An 18,314-nucleotide genomic window follows, 5' to 3' on the forward strand; every position below is an offset into this window, starting at 1 on the left:
TAAGTGGACCGTTCAGACTCAAGAATTATTTAATGTCTGGAAAGAATAATTCAGATGTAGATGATGAGGAAGTTCAGGAAAATTCAGGTAAGTTATTTATTTTCTATTGTCTTGATTTTTATGACATACATATGGAAATAGGTGTGCTGTGTTTTTATTTAAATTAGCACCAATGACAAATGTGTTTTAAATACTTACTCTTTTTTTTAAATTAAATCTTTATTGTTCAGATTATTACAGTTGCTCCTCTTTTTTCCCTCCATAGCTCCCCTTCACCCAGTTCCCACCCCACCCTCTGCTCTTCCCCCCACCCACTGTCCTCACCCATTGGTGTACAATTTTTGTGAGGCCTCTTCCTGCACTCCCCACACCCCTTTCCCCCCGAGAATTATCAGTCCACTCCCTTTCTATGCCCCTGATTCTATTATAATCACCAGTTTATTCTGTTCATCAGATTATTCACTTGATTTTTAGATTCACTTGTTGTTAGATATGTATTTGTTGTTCATAATTTTTATCTTTACCTTCTTCTTCTTCTTCTTCTTCTTCTTCTTCTTCTTCTTCTTCTTCTTCTTCTTCTTCTTCTTCGTCTTCTTCTTCGTCTTCTTCTTCGTCTTCTTCGTCTTCTTCGTCTTCTTCGTCTTCTTCGTCTTCTTCTTCTTCTTCTTCTTCTTCTTCTTCTTCTTCTTCGTCTTCTTCTTCTTCTTCGTCGTCTTCTTCTTCTTCATCGTCTTCTTCGTCTTCTTCTTCGTCGTCGTCTTCGTCTTCTTCGTCGTCTTCTTCGTCTTCTTCGTCGTCTTCTTCGTCTTCTTCGTCTTCTTCTTCGTCTTCTTCGTCTTCTTCTTCTTCTTCGTCTTCTTCTTCTTCTTCGTCTTCTTCTTCTTCTTCTTCGTCTTCTTCTTCTTCGTCTTCTTCTTCGTCTTCTTCTTCTTCTTCGTCTTCTTCTTCTTCTTCGTCTTCTTCTTCTTCTTCGTCTTCTTCTTCTTCGTCGTCTTCTTCTTCTTCGTCTTCTTCGTCTTCCTGTTCTTAAAGGATACCTTTCAGCATTTCATATAATACTGGTTTGGTGGTGATGAACTCCCTTAGGTTTTTCTTATCTGTGAAGCTCTTTATCTGACCTTCAATTCTGAATGATAGCTTTGCTGGGTAGAGTAATCTTGGTTGTAGGTTCTTGCTATTCATCACTTTGAATATTTCTTGCCACTCCCTTCTGGCCTTCAAAGTTTCTGTTGAAAAATCAGCTGACAATCGTATGGGTACTCCTTTGTAGGTAAGTAACCGTTTTTCTCTTGCTGCTTTTAAGATTCTCTCTTTGTCTTTTGCTCTGGGCATTTTAATTCTGATGTGTCTTGGTGTGGTCCTCTTTGGATTCCTTTTGTTTGGGGAATCTATTCACTTCCTGGACTTGTAAGTCTATTTCTTTCACCAGGTAGGGCAAGTTTTCTGTCATTATTTCTTCAAATAGGTTTTCAGTATCTTGCTCTCTCTCTTCTTCTGGTACCCCCATAATTCGGATGTTGGTACGCTTGAAGTTGTCCCAGAGGCTCCTTACCCTATCTTCATATTTTTGGATTCTTTTTCTTTTTGCTCTTCGGGTTGGGTGTTTTTTGCTTTTTCGTATTTCAAATCTTTGACTTGATTCTTGCAATCCTCTAGTCTGCTGTTGGATCTCTGTATAATATTCTTTATTTCAGTCAGTGTATGCTTCATTTCTAATTGGTCCTTTTTCATATCCTCGAGGGTCTCATTAAATTTATCAGCGGTTTCTAGAAAATTCTTGAAAAACCTTATAACCGTAGTTTTGAACTCTATATCCAGTAGTTTCCTTTCCTCCATTTCAGTCAATTGTGACCTCTTTCTTTGTCTCCAAATTTTGGCTACTTCCTTGTGTTGATAGAGTGGCTTTGTGTGCTAGGTGTCCTATAGGGCCCAGTGGCTCAGCCTCCCCAGTTACCTGAGGTGGACACTCTTGGTGCACCCCTTTGTAGGCTGTGTGCACAGTCATGTTGTAGTTAAGCCTTGATTGTTGTAGGTATTACTGGGAGGAATTGACCTTCTGGCCAGTTAGCTGTGAGAATCAGCTGTGTTTACAGTGGGAGAACTTCTGTGCTGGAGACACCCTTATGGGGCAAGACTTGCTTCAGTGGGGCTTTGGTGCTCACTGAGTCTGCCCCCTGAGTGTGTCCCTTATGATCTGAGGAGTTGTAATCTGGATGGTCCCACTCTGACCACTGGGTACACTGGCTCTTGGACCTCTAAGGAGGTGCTAATTTAGCCTCTACCTGAGGCTACCCAGCAGGAGCTACAGAGAGATCTGCAGATTCCTCTTCTTTGTTTAGGATTTGGAGGTGCCCAGATGAGGCCCAGCTGTGAAGTAATGCAAGCTGCTGTGTGGCCTTGGGCCTTCTTTTGGATGTTCTGGGTCTCTCTGACCCAGCTGCAGTTTGTTAGGTAATTTTAGATTGCAAAGGGCCAGGCCTTTCATATGCAAAAGCCTTTGTGCACAGCTTGGGTCGGGTGGGGTCTCAGGGAATCAACAGGGTGGAGAGAACAGCTATGGCTGATCCTCAGTGCTGCCCTAAGAGGCCCCGGGTCTCAGTGTTCTGCTATAATCACTACAAGCACCTCTGAGAGAAAGCCGCCCTCAAGTTCCGCCTGATGCCAGACAGTCCAGTTTCTCCCCGTATGAGTCTGGGTCTTCAGAGACTTGCCCTGAACTGGAGTTCAGAGCAGTCAGGAGCTTGAGACTCCCTCCCGATTGAAAAAGACAACCGCGTCCTCAGTTGCCAGCCCTTTCCACATGCGCCTCTATACCTCTGCACTTTACTTCCACACCTCCTCTGAGTCTCAGTGTGCTTTTTTCTTTCCTTCTAGTTGTAGAATTTCCACTCAGCCAGCCTTCCTGTGGTTCTGGATGATGTCCGTTTTGTCTTTTAGTTGTATTTTTGAAGTGGTTGTGCGAGGCAGCAATTTCAGGTGTTTACCTATGCCACCATCTTGGTTTCTCCAAGCTTTTCATTTTTTAGAATGACCTTCAACCTGGGTCTCTTTGATGTTTCCTTATGATCAGCTGCCAGCCATGTACATGTGACAGAATACTATAGAAATAATGCTTGTTCTTTGCGCATCACTTTAGAAGGTTCACAATGTTGCTCCATCTCCTGCTGGTGATGTTAGTCTTGATCACATACTCAAGTTCTTGCCAGATTTCTCTTCTCTAAAGATAAAAATTTTCTTTCATAATTGATAAGTGTTTTGTGGAGTGATGCTCTGATACTGTTTTAATAATTTGCTTCTTCTCAAACGTCCACACCAATCTTAGCATCCATTAACATTCCCACCTGAACCATCATCCATTAGTGATACCAACTTATTTTCTATTTCTCTAATTCCTTTTCAATTAGTTAGTTAGCATTCTATAAGAAATAGTTTTTTTACCCCTTCACCATTTTTTTTATTCATTATTTATATTACTAGAGGCCAGGTGCATGAAATTGGTGCATGGGTAGGGTCCCTAGGCCTGGCCGGTGATCAGAGCCAATCTGTGGGGCAACTGGCAGGGTGATCAGGGCCTGCGGTCTGGGAGCAGCTCTTGCATTGAGCGTCTGCCCCCTGGTGGTCAGTGTGTGTCATAGCGACCGTTGTTCTGCTGGTTGATCCGCCATTCAGTCCATCATTTGGTCGATTTGCATATTAGGCTTTTATTATATAGGATTATGAACTACTATTAGGTTCCTATTTTATTTAATGATTGTGACATTTATTGTTTATTCTAGTACTTAAATTATGCCATATTTGGCTAGTAGGTATCCTTTCAACTGGTCCATATGTCCTTTTGTCATATTTCTATTATCTTTTGAATACTGTCTTACTGGCATAGGATGTTGTAGGTCCCATGTCTCAACTCTGGAATCAGTTATTTCTCCTAAAAAGCTAGTTTCTTTTTAATGGAGGATGACATATAGAAGCCCAGATCTGGGTGCTTGTTGTGCTCATTTTACTGGAATATCATTGCTTCTAGGCTCCTTTAGCAGACTAACACACAAAATAGATACACACATACCTGTATATCTACACTGTATATACACACAAGCATCTACATCTATTTTTGTACTTATATTTAGTAATCATGAGTTCATATCAGTACATCTGACCAGAGTCCATTTTTATAAACTCCTTCTCAGGTAGTGAGAAACCTGGTTCCTATTATTTCCTTTGTTCCTTCTCTGACTCCACCAGCTGCCTCCAAGACCCACTGCTGTGGGAAACTCTCAAGCAGAGACCAGTTTTCTACTTGTTCCAAAGGGCATTGCATGGGAAATTGGATTTTTTTTCTTTTTATTGAGATACTAGAGGCTCGGTGCATGACATTTGTGCACTGTGAGGGGAGAGGGGGTGGTCCCTCAGCCCGGCCTGTGCCCTCTCGCAGTCTGGGACCCCTGAGGGGTCCTTAGCACTGCTGCAGAGGCGGGAGAGGCTCCCACCACTGCCATTGCACTTGCCAGCCATGAACCTGGCTTCTGACTGAGCGGCGCTCCCCTATGGGAGTGCACTGACCACCAGGGGGCAGCTCCTGCATTGAGCGTCTGCCCCCTGGTGGTCAGTGCATGTCATAGTGATGAGTCATCCTGCTGTTCAGTTGATTTGCGTATTAACCTTTTATTATATAGGATACTTTACATACCATACAGTTAACCCATTTATAGTATACTAAAGGCCTGATGCACGAAAATCATGCACTCGGGGAGTTGGTGGTCCCTCAGCCTGGCTTCTCCCAGTCCGGGAGCCCCTGGGGGATGTCCGACTGACAGTTTAGGCCTGCTTAGATCTACCTTTCAGGAAATGCATATTACATACAAAATTGTATCAGAAATTTTAGCCGGTTCATGGACATTAAGTGTTCTATATACACATTGCAGTAAAACCCTCCAAAACTTGGTGGCTTCAGATAAAAATTGTTTTTTATCTCTCATGGTTCTGTAGGTTGCCTTGGCTTAGCTGGGCAGTTATCACTCAGGCTCTGTATACATTTGTAGTTAGATGCAAGCTTCTGGGCTGGAGTAATTTGAAAGCTCAAGTGGGCAGGAAGTCCAAGCTGCTTCTTCAGTTACATTATTTGGCATCCAACCAGGGTAACTAGAACAGTTGGGAGCTGGACAAACATCTCTTCTCCTCCACATGACCTTTCCATGTGTTTAGCATGGATTTTCTCGTAGTGTGGCAGTCTTGGAATAGTGAGTCTTCATATATGGTGGCTCTGTGTCCCCAAAGTGAAGATCAAGATGCTCAGGTGGAACCTGCATATCTTTTTAGGACTTAGCCTTTGAAGTCCCAGAATATCATTTCTGCTGCATTGTTAGTCAAGCAAGTCACTACGGCCAGTAGAGATTCAAGGAGAAGGGAATTAGACTCCATTTCTCCATAAAGAATATTTGTGCAAAGGAAGAGAAAGAATTATTGGCAGCTATGTTTAGATGCTATTTATCACACCAAAGTTGAAAGCCTCTGACACACTGCTAAATTCAGTATAGTTGTACTATTTTAGAGCTTTAAAGATCATAGATTACTTTATTAACATATTAATTGTTAATTATTACAACCTGCATTTTTATCCACCAATGGCTTATTTCAACTGAAGTCCACAAGCAACAGAAAATCTGTTCTTTATTTTTAACTTCTATGCTCTTTAGATATATTCATTGTACCAAAATCTAGAGAAATGTTATACTGTCTTTCATTAGTCTTTATTAACAGTGAAAAGCAGAAGGAGTAATAAAATGCATTTTCAGGTCAAATTTTATTTAACCCTTTTCGGTCCAACCTCGAGGCTGACTCGACAGACCAGGCGCTAGGAGCAGGTCCAACGTTGAGCAATAAGAACATTAAAAAGTTCAACAGTCAGTCCCGTCAATTAATTTGGACCAGACTGTTTGAATTCCAAAAATAACATTGGACTGCAAAGGATTAAAATACTTATACTGAAGTTAACCAAGTAATACACTTTAGCTAAACATGAAATTAGTGCCCTTGTTTATGAAATTATCTTTTGCATTTTGCAGATAACTCAAGAGTAAAAAGATCTGGAGTGGCACAAAAGAACAAAATACATCACAAATTAGGTAAGATTATTTCTGTCTTTTAATGTTTTAGAACCTCTGTTTCTAAATATAACTTAATTTTTCTCAAGTAAGGGAAATATTATTTGGCTTAATTGGCAGATAAATTAAAACTACATATTTAATTTTTATGAATTTCATAGTAAATCATCACAGGACACCTCAGTTTCTTTATTGTCAATCTGTACTCATTCTTTGTGTCAGAGTAAAGAACATGATCCTATCTAGGCTAAGACTCTAGGATGGAGAATTCTATAAAATATAACTGCTAAGTAAATGGTATCCCTGACAATTTCACCACCTATTTTCCCCAGTTCAGTCCTAAATAAAGCAATAGTTTGGATAGCTAAATAGTAGCCTGGGAGCTGGGCATCCATGTAAAAGACCATGTGAGGATTAAAACTCCATGGTTCTTCCCCAAATAGATATTTGCCAGTCATGATTCATGGGACCTCTCATTTTTGTGGAATTAGAGTGGCTTTTACATTTCTTCCTATACTTGAGGCTGTGAATGCTCATGTGCTATGCCTGAAGAGAACCCGTATGAGTGGAGCTTTCTCAAGTTGCTTCAACCATAAACTTTCACATCTCAGTTAGTATTTTGGAAGCCCATCTGAAGAGAGACTTCTATACCTTATATTAGTTAATGCTTATTTTGGAGTGGAATGATGAATAGGGTTGGGAATAGGCAACAGAAGAAAAAAATGTCCCTGGGCAAGAACTCCAGTAACCGCAGAGGAAAACAAGCATTCCTAAAAACAGCAGGCAACTTCAGTGAGCTAGAACTTTTATAGTAGATAGACAACAATTGACAAAAGAAATATGAGCACTTTCAGAGGTTCAGTTATAGCATAGAAGACTTTCTGCTACTAAATTACTATTTTTCAGTTTAAAGAGTCAGCAGATGAACTGAATGTAAAAATAGTCACTATTGAGGACTCGGTTAGTAGCTAGTATTGACATGGAAGAAATTCCTCAAAGCAGAAATACAAAAGATGGAAGCTATGAGAAAAAAAGAAAGCCAGTGGAAATAACATTGGAGACAACAGACAAAATATGCAAATAATAATTTAATCTCTAGTTTGAATGAGTTTATCAACTGGCAGACAGAATTATTGAAAAAGATACATCTCTATACATAAGTGAATAAAATTCCTAAATTTTAAGGAGAGAAGTTCCCTTACAGAAAGAAAAAATTAAATGACTAGCACTGCCTATCTGTATCACAATCCTCCTATATAATAAAAGGCTAATATGCAAATAGACTGAATTGCGGAACAACCGAACAACTAAACAACCGGTTGCTATCATGTGCACTGACCACCAGGGGGTGCGTGTGAAACATGGTGAGCGTCGGCTTCGGCATTATGGTGGAGCAGATGAGTGGGGGTGCCAGATGAAGGCAGGGTGCCTCTTGCTGTAATCGGGGCGAGCCTCTGGTGGTTACTGAAAATTCTTTGCTCCTGCACGCTGCAGTCCTGCCTGGCGCTCGCACCTGTCCGGCACTAGCCCCACTTGCACCCGCTGTCGGCGCCTAGTGCCAGCCCCGATCACTTGACGCTGTTAGCAGGTGTGAGTGGTGGCTGCTGGCCCCGATTGCCCCTGAGGGCTTCTCCACCTCCTCCTGCTCCTGAGGGGTGATTGGGGCAGCAGCTGCCACTTGCACCCGCTGATGGCGCCGGCCCCAATCACTCCATGCAGTCAGCAGGTGCAAGCGGGGCCAGCATCATCAGCACATGGGAACGGTGGCAGTGGGAGCGGGGTTGCTGGCAGAGGGGACCGGGGGAGGGGGGGGGGCTGTGGTGGAAGGGGCCGGGCAGGGGCACAAAGGATGGGCCAAGACTTCGCCCCTGTGCCCACCGCAGCCTCGCAAGCCACAGTTCCTTTCAAGGTGCACAAATTCGTGCACTGGGCCCCTAGTGAGAGAATGAAGTAACATCTATGGTCTGCTTTCAGAAATATATTACAATCCATTTTATCTCATAACTATCCAAGATATCTTTCTTTCTGATAGTTGAATTTATTTTTGACATAATAAATTTAGTTTAGTATCCTCCATGTAAAATACCTATGTTAGCTATTCTAACCAAGTCAGAGTTGAGTCCAAAGAGAGGAAATGGTACTGAGGAATGATTCTTGAAATATATGTGGTCAAATTTAATAATGTGTGTGTTTTTTATTGCAGTGTACTAAATTAACATAAATTTAGTGGCTAAGACAACACATTTTTATTATTTTACTAGTGACTAGGTGCTCGAAATTCGTGCACATTAAAAGGGAACTAATTAGAGGAAATATTTTAATATTGCTATTTGAGCTTTCTCTGTAATAGAAGTGTTAGAGATGAAAGAAAATTAGTAAAATATATATGAAAATCTCCCGCCTTTCAGAGTCTGGGGCACGCCGCAAGACCCAGAGTCAAGTTTCCACCCACCACTTGCACGTGCTTCAAAAACACAGGAGACCCAGACCCGGCTGGCCCTACCCCCATCAAGCCCTGCCGGGCAGGAGGGCACAGCCTCAGGTCCCCCAGCGCCTGGGGGTGAGGGGGAGAGTGCGGCCTGAGGTCCCCCCGTCAAGCCCCGCCAGGTGGGGGATGTGGCCTGAGGTCCCTGTCAAGCCCCACCAGGTGGGGGGCACGGCCTGAGGTCCCTCACCCTGGCTAAGCGCTATGCAGCCTCAGGTCCCTGTTGTTTGGTCGTGATGTTATGGCGTCCTGGCTAATTTGCATATTTGCATATTCCTCTATTATATATATACACTAGAGGCCCAGTGCACAAAAATTTGTGCACTCGGGGGGGTCCCTCAGCCCGGCCTATGCCCTCTTGCAGTCTGGGACCCCTCGAAGGATGTCCACCTGCTGGCTTAGGCCCGCTCCCTAGGGGATCGGTCCCAAGCTGGCAGTCAGACATCCTTCTGGCAGCCTGGCAGCCCTCGGGAGATGTCCATTTGCCAGCGGCGAGCAGGCCTAAGCTGCAGTCGGACATCCTTAGCGCTGCTGAGGAGGTGGGAAAGGCTCCCACCACCACCGCTGTACTGGCAGCTGTCAACATGGCTTGTGGCTGAGCAGAGCTCCCCCTGTGGGAGCGTACTGACCACCAGGGGGCAGCTCCTACATTGAGTATCTGCCCCCTGGTGGTCAGTGTGTGTCATAGTGACCAGTCATTCCCAGTTGTTCTGCCATTAGGGTAAGTTTGCATATTACCCTTTTATTATATAGGAGTGCCTGGCCAGCCTGGGTGAGGGGCTGATGGCTGTTTGCAGGCTGCCCCCCCCCCCCAGTGGGGACCCTCACCCCATGGAGGTTTGGCCAGCCTGGGTGAGGGGCTGATGGCTGTTTTCAGGCTGGCCACACCCCCTTTAGGGTTGGGGGGTCCGCACTGGGGTGCCTGGCCTGTCTGGGTGAGGGGCTGAGGGCTGTTTTCAGGCTGGCAAAGCTACCTGGCGACGGAATCTCCCAGCCTCTCCTTTTTTTCTTTATTTTATTTTATTCTGGGATTTATTTTCCTTTTATAATTGAAACTTGTAGCCTTGAGAGGAGCTCAGAGCCGGCCAGGGCGGGCGGGAGGGAAGCGTCCTACTCGCTCCAGCTTTGTGCCCACGGCCAGCTGAAAGCAGGTATCTGGGGTTTATTTACTTTCTATAATTGAAACTTTGTTGCTTTGAGTGGAGCTCAGAGCCCGCTGCGGCAAGCGGGAAGCTTGGCTTCCTCCATCATTGGGGCAACCAAGCCTCCTGCTCGCTACAGCTCCGTGGCTGCCGGCTGCCATCTTGGTTGGGTTAATTTGCATATAGTCACTCTAATTGGCTGGTGGGTGTGGCTTAATGCATAGCGAAGGTATGGTCAATTTGCATGTTTGTCTTTTATTAGTGTAGATAGGTGATTCCTGTGGACTAGGAGTCCAGGCACAGATTAGGTGGGTCCTCTGTTTAAGGGTTTTATAGGCTGTAGTCAAAAGTGTCAGCCTGAGCTGTAGTCTCATCTGAGGCTTAGAGTCCTTTTTCAAGGTCATGTGCTTGTTAGCATAATTTAGTTCCTTGAAATGGTAGGACTAAGGTACCTGTTTTTTTTTTGTTGTTTTCAGCTTCTAGAGGCCACCTGCCAGTATGGCAGTTTGCTTCTTTTCATAGGCCACTCAAAGTATGGCAGCTTGCTTCTTCAAAGTCACTAAGGAAGACTTTCTCCCTGCTTCTGCTAGATATTATTAATATCTGTACATTGTCATATATATATATATATATATATATACTAGGGGCCCGGTGCACGAAATTCGTGCACTGGGTGTGTGTGTGTGGGGGGGGAGTGTCCCTCAGCCCAGCCTGCCCCCTCTCACATACTGGGAGCCCTCAGGCGTTGATCCCCATCACCCTCCAATCGCAGGATCAGCCCCTTGCCCACGCCTGACGCCTCTGACAGAGGCATAGACCCCCATCACCCTCCGATCGCCTGATTGGCCCCTTGCCCAGGCCTGACGCCTCCGCCAGAGGTGTCAGGCTTGGATAGGGGGCCCCCATTTCCCCCCGATCACTGGCTCTGACCCCCGCCCAAGCCTGAGGCCTCTGGCCCAGGAATCATGCCTGGGCAGGGGACCCCCATCTCCCTCTGATCGCTTGCTCCACTTCCCGCCCAAGCCTGACACCTCTGACCCAGGCTTCAGGCCTGGGCAAGGGGACCATCATATCCCCCCAATCCCCGGCTCCGCCCCCCACCCAGGACTGATGCCTCGGCCAGAGGAGTTGACCCTCATCACCCTCTGATCACCAATCACCGGATCAGCCCCTTGACCAGGCCTGAGGCCTCCGGCAGAGGTGTCAGGCCTGGGTAGGGGACCCCCAGCTCCCTGCCTTGCAGGCTCCACCCCTGCCCAGGCCTAACGCCTCTGGCCTAGGCGTCTGGCCCGGGCAGCGGGGACCCGCAGCGGCAGCGGCCCCGTGACCGTGGGCTCCGCTTTAGGCCCAGGCAAGGGACCCCTAGCTCCCGGGACTGCCAGCTTCAACAGTGCCCAGCTCCCATCGCTGGCTCCACCCCTACTTCCTGCTATCACTGGCCAGGGTGGAAAAGGCGCCTGATTCTCGGATCATGGCTGGGGGGCAGGGCAAAGGCGGCCCCAGGGCCGCCTTTGCCCTGCCCCCCAGCTCTTAGCTCCCCCCTGGGTTTCCGATCACTGTCAGTGGCAGGGGGCTTCTTCCTGCTTTCCCTTTCGCCTCCCTGCATTGTGCCTACATATGCAAATTAACCGCCATCTTGTTGGCAGTTAACTGTTAATCTTAGTTGGCAGTTAATTTGCATATATCCCTGATTAGCCAATGAAAAGGGTATCTCGTACGCCAATTACCATTTTTCTCTTTTATTAGATAGGATATGTATGTGTGTGTGTGTATATATATATATATATATATATTTTTTTTTTTTTTTAATATAGTTTATTGACTTTTTACAGAGAGGAAGGGAGAGGGATAGAGAGTTAGAAACATCGATGAGAGAGAAACATCGATCAGCTGCCTCCTGCACATCCCCTACTGGGGATGTGCCCGCAACCAAGGTACATGCCCTTGACCGGAATCGAACCTGGGACCTTTCAGTCCGCAGGCTGACGTCCTATCCACTGAGCCAAACCAGTCAGGGCTGTACATTGTCATATATTTATAATCCTAATGAAATCACAGGAGTGACTTCCCATCACCTTTGTCATATGCTATTCATGAGAAGAGATCACAGGTCCCACATGCATCCTGGGGGAGGGGATTATACAGGGCCTAACCTCAGTGCTGATGAGGGTGTATCTACTACTTAATGCTAATGTGATTTGGGATTTATAAGTGCTAAGTAAGGATATTCATGATAATACTTTAAAATCCAGATTATCTTAAAAGTTGGTCTGGTGGGGAGGAAAATAGGGGCAGAAAAGGGATAATACAAGTACAGTAGTTCATTCTTATCCATAGTTTCAGTTATCCATGGTCAACTATGGTCTGAAAATATTACATGGAAAAGTTTCAGAAATAAACAGCTCTAGCTTTAAATTGCCTGCCATTCTGAGTAGTGTGATGAAATCTTGCACTGTTTTGCTTCATCCCAATCCGGGATGTGAATCATCCCTTTGTTCAGGGATGATTCAGTGTATCCATGCTTTAGTTACTTAGTAGCTGTCTGGGTTATCAATCTACTGTTGTGGCTTTGCAGTGCTTGTGTTCAAGTAACTCGTATTTTACTTAATAATGGCCCCAATGTGTAAGAATAGTGATGCTGTAAATTCAGATATGCCAAAGCGGAGCCATAAAGGGCTTCCTTTAAGTGAAAAGGTATGTATGTATAGGAGAAACATAGTATATATAATGTTTGGTACTATTTGCAGTTTTGGGCATCTATTGGGGGTCTTGGAACATATCCCCAGTTGAAAAGGGGGGACTATTGTAGTCTGAAAGTGTTTCATTTTACCAAATGACAAAAAAGAGAATAGCATATCTTCATAAGGAATATAGTTTTTTTTATATAATCATGAAAAAAATAGGAGTTTGATGTTTTGAGTGTCAGGAATGGGAAGGTAAGCAATAGTAGAGTGAAAAAGCACAGTACAACTTTAAAGTCACCAAGGAGAGAGGGGAGAAAAGAAATGGTCATTTGATCAAACCAACAAAAATTAGAAGTATCACTAATATAACTTAAAATATATAATAAGATGGGAGGAATAAAGGTCAGGTTGTTAATACTAAATAAGTATGAATGAATTGAATTCCTCAACTAAGAGACTATCAGATTTGGTTCAATAATATAAATTCACCTGTATGGTTTAAGGAACACTTAAAACAAGTTTTAAAATAAAAGTTTGTTAAAGAATTAGATAGGCTAATGTAAATAAAACTAAAATAGTGCAATTTTAATATTAGACAAAATGGAATTTAAGGTTAAAATAAAAGTGTTGAACAGAGGGTATAGAACATACAATGACATGAACAATTTATGAAGAAGATAGCAAAATTAAACAACTAGTAACTGAAATATGTAAGAAAAAATAAGCAAGGAGATTTTCATTCAAACAATACAGTTAGACTGTGCCGGGGTCCAACCCCAGCAGGTCCAGGGGTCCCCAAAGGTGTGGACGGAGTCAGCGAAGAAGGAATCACACGGAGACAGTGTTCAGTTGATCAGCAGCCTAGCCAGGATCTCTAGCCAGGATCTCCAGCCAAGTTCTGGTCTGGGTCTCCAGAGAGGTTCTGCTTCAGATCTCCAGCCAGGTTCAGTCACCAGGTTCTAGTCAGGTTCTCTTGCCATGTTCTATAGTCAGGTTCAGTCCAGGATCTATTGCCATGTTCTCTCCAGCGAAGTTCTTCTGTCTCCAGGCTCCATGTAGGTTCTGTCTTCTGAATTCTGTCTAAGCTCTGTCTCTCTTGGTCCTGTCTTCCAAGCCCTGTCTCTGAAGTTCTGTCTTATAAGTTCTGTGTAGGTTCTGTATTCTGAGTTCTGACTTCTAACTTCTGTGTCTTGCTGTCTTGTTACATCTGTATTTATACCAGTTGATTCAATCCTATCAATCTCTATTACAAAGGTTAGGGCGTTTCTTATCTCCATTCCAGGGAGTAAAGATTATGTAGCTTAAGCATGATTGTTCATAGTTAAAGTGATTAATTACCCGCCTGGCACTTAGTTGAGGGGTTTTATTCCCTCCCTAACTTCAGGGGAAAATCCCTACCTGGGGATTCAACCTTTCTCGGAGAGGTGACCTTGGTTAAAACACAGCGCCAAGAAGGTGAGCAAACATATTAAGAACCGTATGCCATATATGCCAGGTCCCTTGAAACAGCAAGGATGGACCCGCTCCTGGCAAGACTGGGAAATTTAGACAGCTCTAGCAAACAAAAAGTAAGAGCATAGGAATTTGATTATATAGCCAGTTTAGTATTAACACTTTGCATTGTTCAAATAAAGCAAGTGGATATGTATATTATACACAAACATATGCACATATATGACTACCCCAATTTACACATTTCCTATTATGGAGCATTTAGATGGCTTTCATTTTAAATTTTTGTTTTCTATTTCTATTTTAAACAGTACTACTATAATTGTTCTTTTACTATAGCTTTGCCCATTTTTGTGAATATTTTTGTGAACAAACTCATTTTCTCGAAATGAAATTTGAGTCAAAGAGTATTATAATTATAGGTATTGTCAAATTGTCTTCAATCATTTTACATTTCTACCTAAAATATGAGAATTCCTGTGTACCTTTAAACATCATTAACCCTGGGTATTATCAATTTTTTAAATCTTTGCCAATCTAGTAGCCTAGTTCTTCATTGGCATTTTTTTAATTATTAGCACAAATACGTCAACTTTAAAAAAAAATGTTTTGTCTGAAAGCATTATTAGTGTTCTAGAAGGTAATAATCTTTCCACTGCAAAGTATCAGTCAACTAAACATTTATATGTCTTCAATTTTGTCTAATATCTTTATACAGTATTGCCCTCCAACACACCAAACCTGCGCAGGACCAAGAGAATACGATTGAAACCTTTGGAATACTGGCGGGGGGAGCGAGTAGATTATCAAGAAAGGAAATCGGGTAAAATTTACACTCTAATGTCTGAGAGTAAAAAATGGTCATGAAGATTGCTAGTTTACTTGTATACATTAAGTGCTAAGCATTGTTCTACATAATTATTCTTCATATCACCATCATGTAACAGGAATAGATTGAAATCCAGATTTCTCTAATTACTATAGAGATGCTGATTTCTTTTTCTTTTTGGTAGTAATTTGTGCGGCTTTATAGAGTGTTATTATTTCAATACTATGGAACAAGATTTCTAATTTCATAAAATTAAGCATAAATCAGAGCATGAGAAAATTATAACTGGCAAAGATTAAGTATTCCTTTATTATTAATCTCACTAGAGGCCTGGTGCACGAAATTGGTGCACGGGTCTGGCGGGGCGGGGGGTGTGTTCCTCAGCCCAACCTGCACCCTCTCCAATCCGGGAACCCTCAGGGAATGTCCCGCCTCGTGGTTCTCTGCTGTCTGTGGGGCCCGCTTGGCTGCTCCCGGGTCGCTGTGGACAACGGCCAAGCGGGCCCTGCTGTGTACGGTCTGCAGGACCCGCTTGGTCGCTCCCTGGTCACTGCCAGTGACAGCCAAGTGGGCCTGCTGTGCGCCGTCTGTGGGGCCCGCTTGGCCGCTCCCGGGTTGCCACGGCGATGGCCAAGAAGGCAGGCCCTGCCCTCAGTGGCTGCCCCCCGGGACTGGAGCACTCCAGCAGGGCTGAGAGTACTGGGCACTTCCAGCTTGTGGCTGTGGGCGCCACCATCTTTGTGTCAGAGTGATGGTTAATTTGCATATTACTCTTTCATTAGATAGGATTCCATTTCATCATCATATATTTCTACAGCAATGGTAGAGGGCGGACATGAAAGTATAGTCAGTGTTATCCTGCAGTTATTTCTTCTCTTTGATGGATAAATCTAAAGTCAAAGGACTAAACTCAGATGTGGATTGTGATAATTATTGCCGGGGTCCAACCCCAGCAGGTCCAGGGGTTCCCAAAGGTGTAGACGGAGTCGGCGAAGAAGGAAGGACACGGAGACAGCGTTCAGTTGATCAGCAGCCTAGCCAGGATCTCTAGCCCGGATCTCCAGCCAAGTTCTGGTCTGGATCTCCAGAGAGGTTCTGCTTCAGATCTCCAGCCAGGTTCAGTCACCAGGTTCTAGTCAGGTTCTCTTGCCATGTTCTATAGTCAGGTTCAGTTCTTCTGTCTCCAGGCTCCGTGTAGGTTCTGTCTTCTGAATTCTGTTCTAAGCTCTGAGTGTTTCTGTCTTGTTACAACTGTATTTATACCAGTTGATTCAATCCTATCAATCTCTATTACAAAGGTTAGGGCGTTTCTTATCTCCATTCCAGGGAGAAAAGATTATGTAGTTTAAGTATGATTGTTCGTAGTTAAAGGGGTTAATTACCCGCCTGGCACTTAGTTGAGGGGTTTTATTCCCTCCCTAACTTCAGGGGAAAATCCCTACCTGGGGATTCAACCTTTCTCGGAGAGGTGACCTTGGTTAAAACACAGCGCCAAGAAGGTGAGCAAACATATTAAGAACCGTATGCCATATATGCCAGGTCCCTTGAAACAGCAAGGATGGACCGGCTCCCGGCAAATTATTTCATTGCTGCCTTTTGTTATAAACCTTCACTGATGACTATTGTTTTTAAGCAACAAAGGTCATTTAATCATTTTTTTTTCCATTTAATCATTTAATTAGTGCTTTTTAGATTTAGGATTGTAGAGACATTAGTGAAATGGGTTGGTATTTATGTTATTTGAAGTACTAGTTATAGAATATAGGAATAATAATATATTCTTTTGTACTTTGTAAAGAAATTGCTGTAATAAAGAGTTCTGAATCAAAGTTTTCACTTTCCCAGGTATAATACTTCTATCTTTTTTTTGTTATTAAATTTCAGGAGGATTTGTGATCGGTGGCATATTGTCTCCCGAAACAGTATCGTCTAAAAGAAAGGCAAAAGGAGATACGAAAAAAGCCAAGCAGATGGTTAATAGGAAAAGGATCTGTCTTGATAACGATGAAAGAAGTATGAACTTATTTCTGAAAATAACGTTTAGATTATTTTATAAATAACAGTGCTTTGAAAAGTAACTTTTTTTTAATTTTGAAATTATCTATGAAAACTTCAGGTGTTAGGGTAAATCAGTTTTTATTGGTTTTTATAGAGGAAGGAAGGGAGAGAAAGAAACATCAGTGTGAGAGTGGTTACCATGTGCTTCATGTATATACCAAGCTATGTTTAAAGCAGTGTATTTTAAATTGATGGTTGCTTAAATTTGAACATATTCTAAAATCACCACTATTTTTAATTGTCCTTCTACATTTATGTTTTTGTCATTATTTTTACTTCCTTTTTGTGTGTGTTTGTGTGTATTCCTTAATTTACTATTGTTACTATACATGATCTTCCAACTTTTGCCTTTTAACCTTTGCACTAGCTTTATAGTTGGTTGATTTATTGCTTTTATTATATGTTTGTTCTGTTAGTGAGAAATTTTCCTTTTTATATTTTTATTTATATTTTTTATTTTTCAAAAATATTTTTTGATTAGAAGTCCCTTTAATATTTCTTGTAATACTGGATTGGTGGTGGTGAGAATTCCTTTAGCTTTTTCTAGCTTCAGAAGCTCTTTATCTCTCCTTAAGTTCTAAATTATAGACCTGCTGGATAGAGTAGTCTTGGTTGTGGGTTCTTGCTTTTCAACACTTTGAATATTTCATGCCAGTCCCTTCTATTCTACAATGCTTCTGTTGAGAAATCAGTTGACAGTCATATGGGAGCTACCTTGTATAAAACTGTTTGCTTTCTTCTTGCTGCTTTTACGATACTATTTTTGTCTTTAACCTTTGGCATTTTAAATATGATGTGTCTGGGTGTGGGCCTCTTTGGGTTTATCTTGTTTGGAACTCTGCTTCTAGATTTGTATGTCTATTTTCTTTGCCACGTTGGGGAAGTTTAAGTCATTATTTCTGATACAGGTTTTCAATCTTATGCTTTCTCTCTTCCCCTCTGGACCCCTATCATGGGTGATGTTGTCCCAGAGGTTTCCTAAACTATCCCTATTATTATTTATCCTTTTTGCTGTCCTGGTTGGGTATTTTCTACTATCTTGTGTTCCAAATCACTGATTTGATTCTCTGCTTCATCTAATCTGTTGTTGATTCCATCTAACTAAAATGTATTCTTCATTTCAGTTAGTTGTATTCTTCATTTCTGACCGATTCTTTTTTATGTTTTTTACCTCTGTGTGAAGTCTCACTAATCACATCTATTTCCCCCCTAAGTTTATTGAGTATCCTTATAATCAGTGTATTGAACTCTAACTGCTAAATTGCTTGCCTCCATTTTATTTAATTTTTTCCTCAGTTTTGTCCTGTTATTTCATTTAGGGCATGTTTCTCTCCCTCTTCATTCTGTCTGGCTACCTTTGTTTTTCTCTCTACATATTAGGTAAATCCTTTACATTTTCTAGGCTTGGCTGGGTGGCATTATGTAGTAGGAATTCTGTGGGGTCTAGTGGCATAATCTCTTGGTCACCTTAGCTGGTTGCTCCAGGTGTGTCCCTTGTGTATGTTGTATGTGCCTTTATGTTGTAATTGAGCCTGCATTGCTTTTGGCTCATCAGTTGGTGGGATT

General features: G+C 42.7%; 1 protein-coding gene across 4 annotated transcripts in view; it reads left to right on the forward strand.

The window, feature by feature from the left end:
* The window catches only part of CENPC (centromere protein C), a 65,579-nt gene that overhangs the window by 36,052 nt on the left and 11,213 nt on the right, over positions 1-18,314 (forward strand). For all 4 annotated transcript variants that reach the window (XM_059669951.1, XM_059669933.1, XM_059669943.1 and 1 more), the window contains 4 exons: positions 5-87; positions 6,060-6,119; positions 14,580-14,684; positions 16,575-16,703. In XM_059669951.1, the coding sequence (XP_059525934.1) occupies positions 5-87; positions 6,060-6,119; positions 14,580-14,684; positions 16,575-16,703 (377 nt within the window). The remainder of the gene's footprint in view (positions 1-4; positions 88-6,059; positions 6,120-14,579; positions 14,685-16,574; positions 16,704-18,314) is intronic.

This window comes from Myotis daubentonii, chromosome 1 (genome assembly GCF_963259705.1).
Source record: "Myotis daubentonii chromosome 1, mMyoDau2.1, whole genome shotgun sequence".
NCBI lineage: Eukaryota > Metazoa > Chordata > Mammalia > Chiroptera > Vespertilionidae > Myotis > Myotis daubentonii.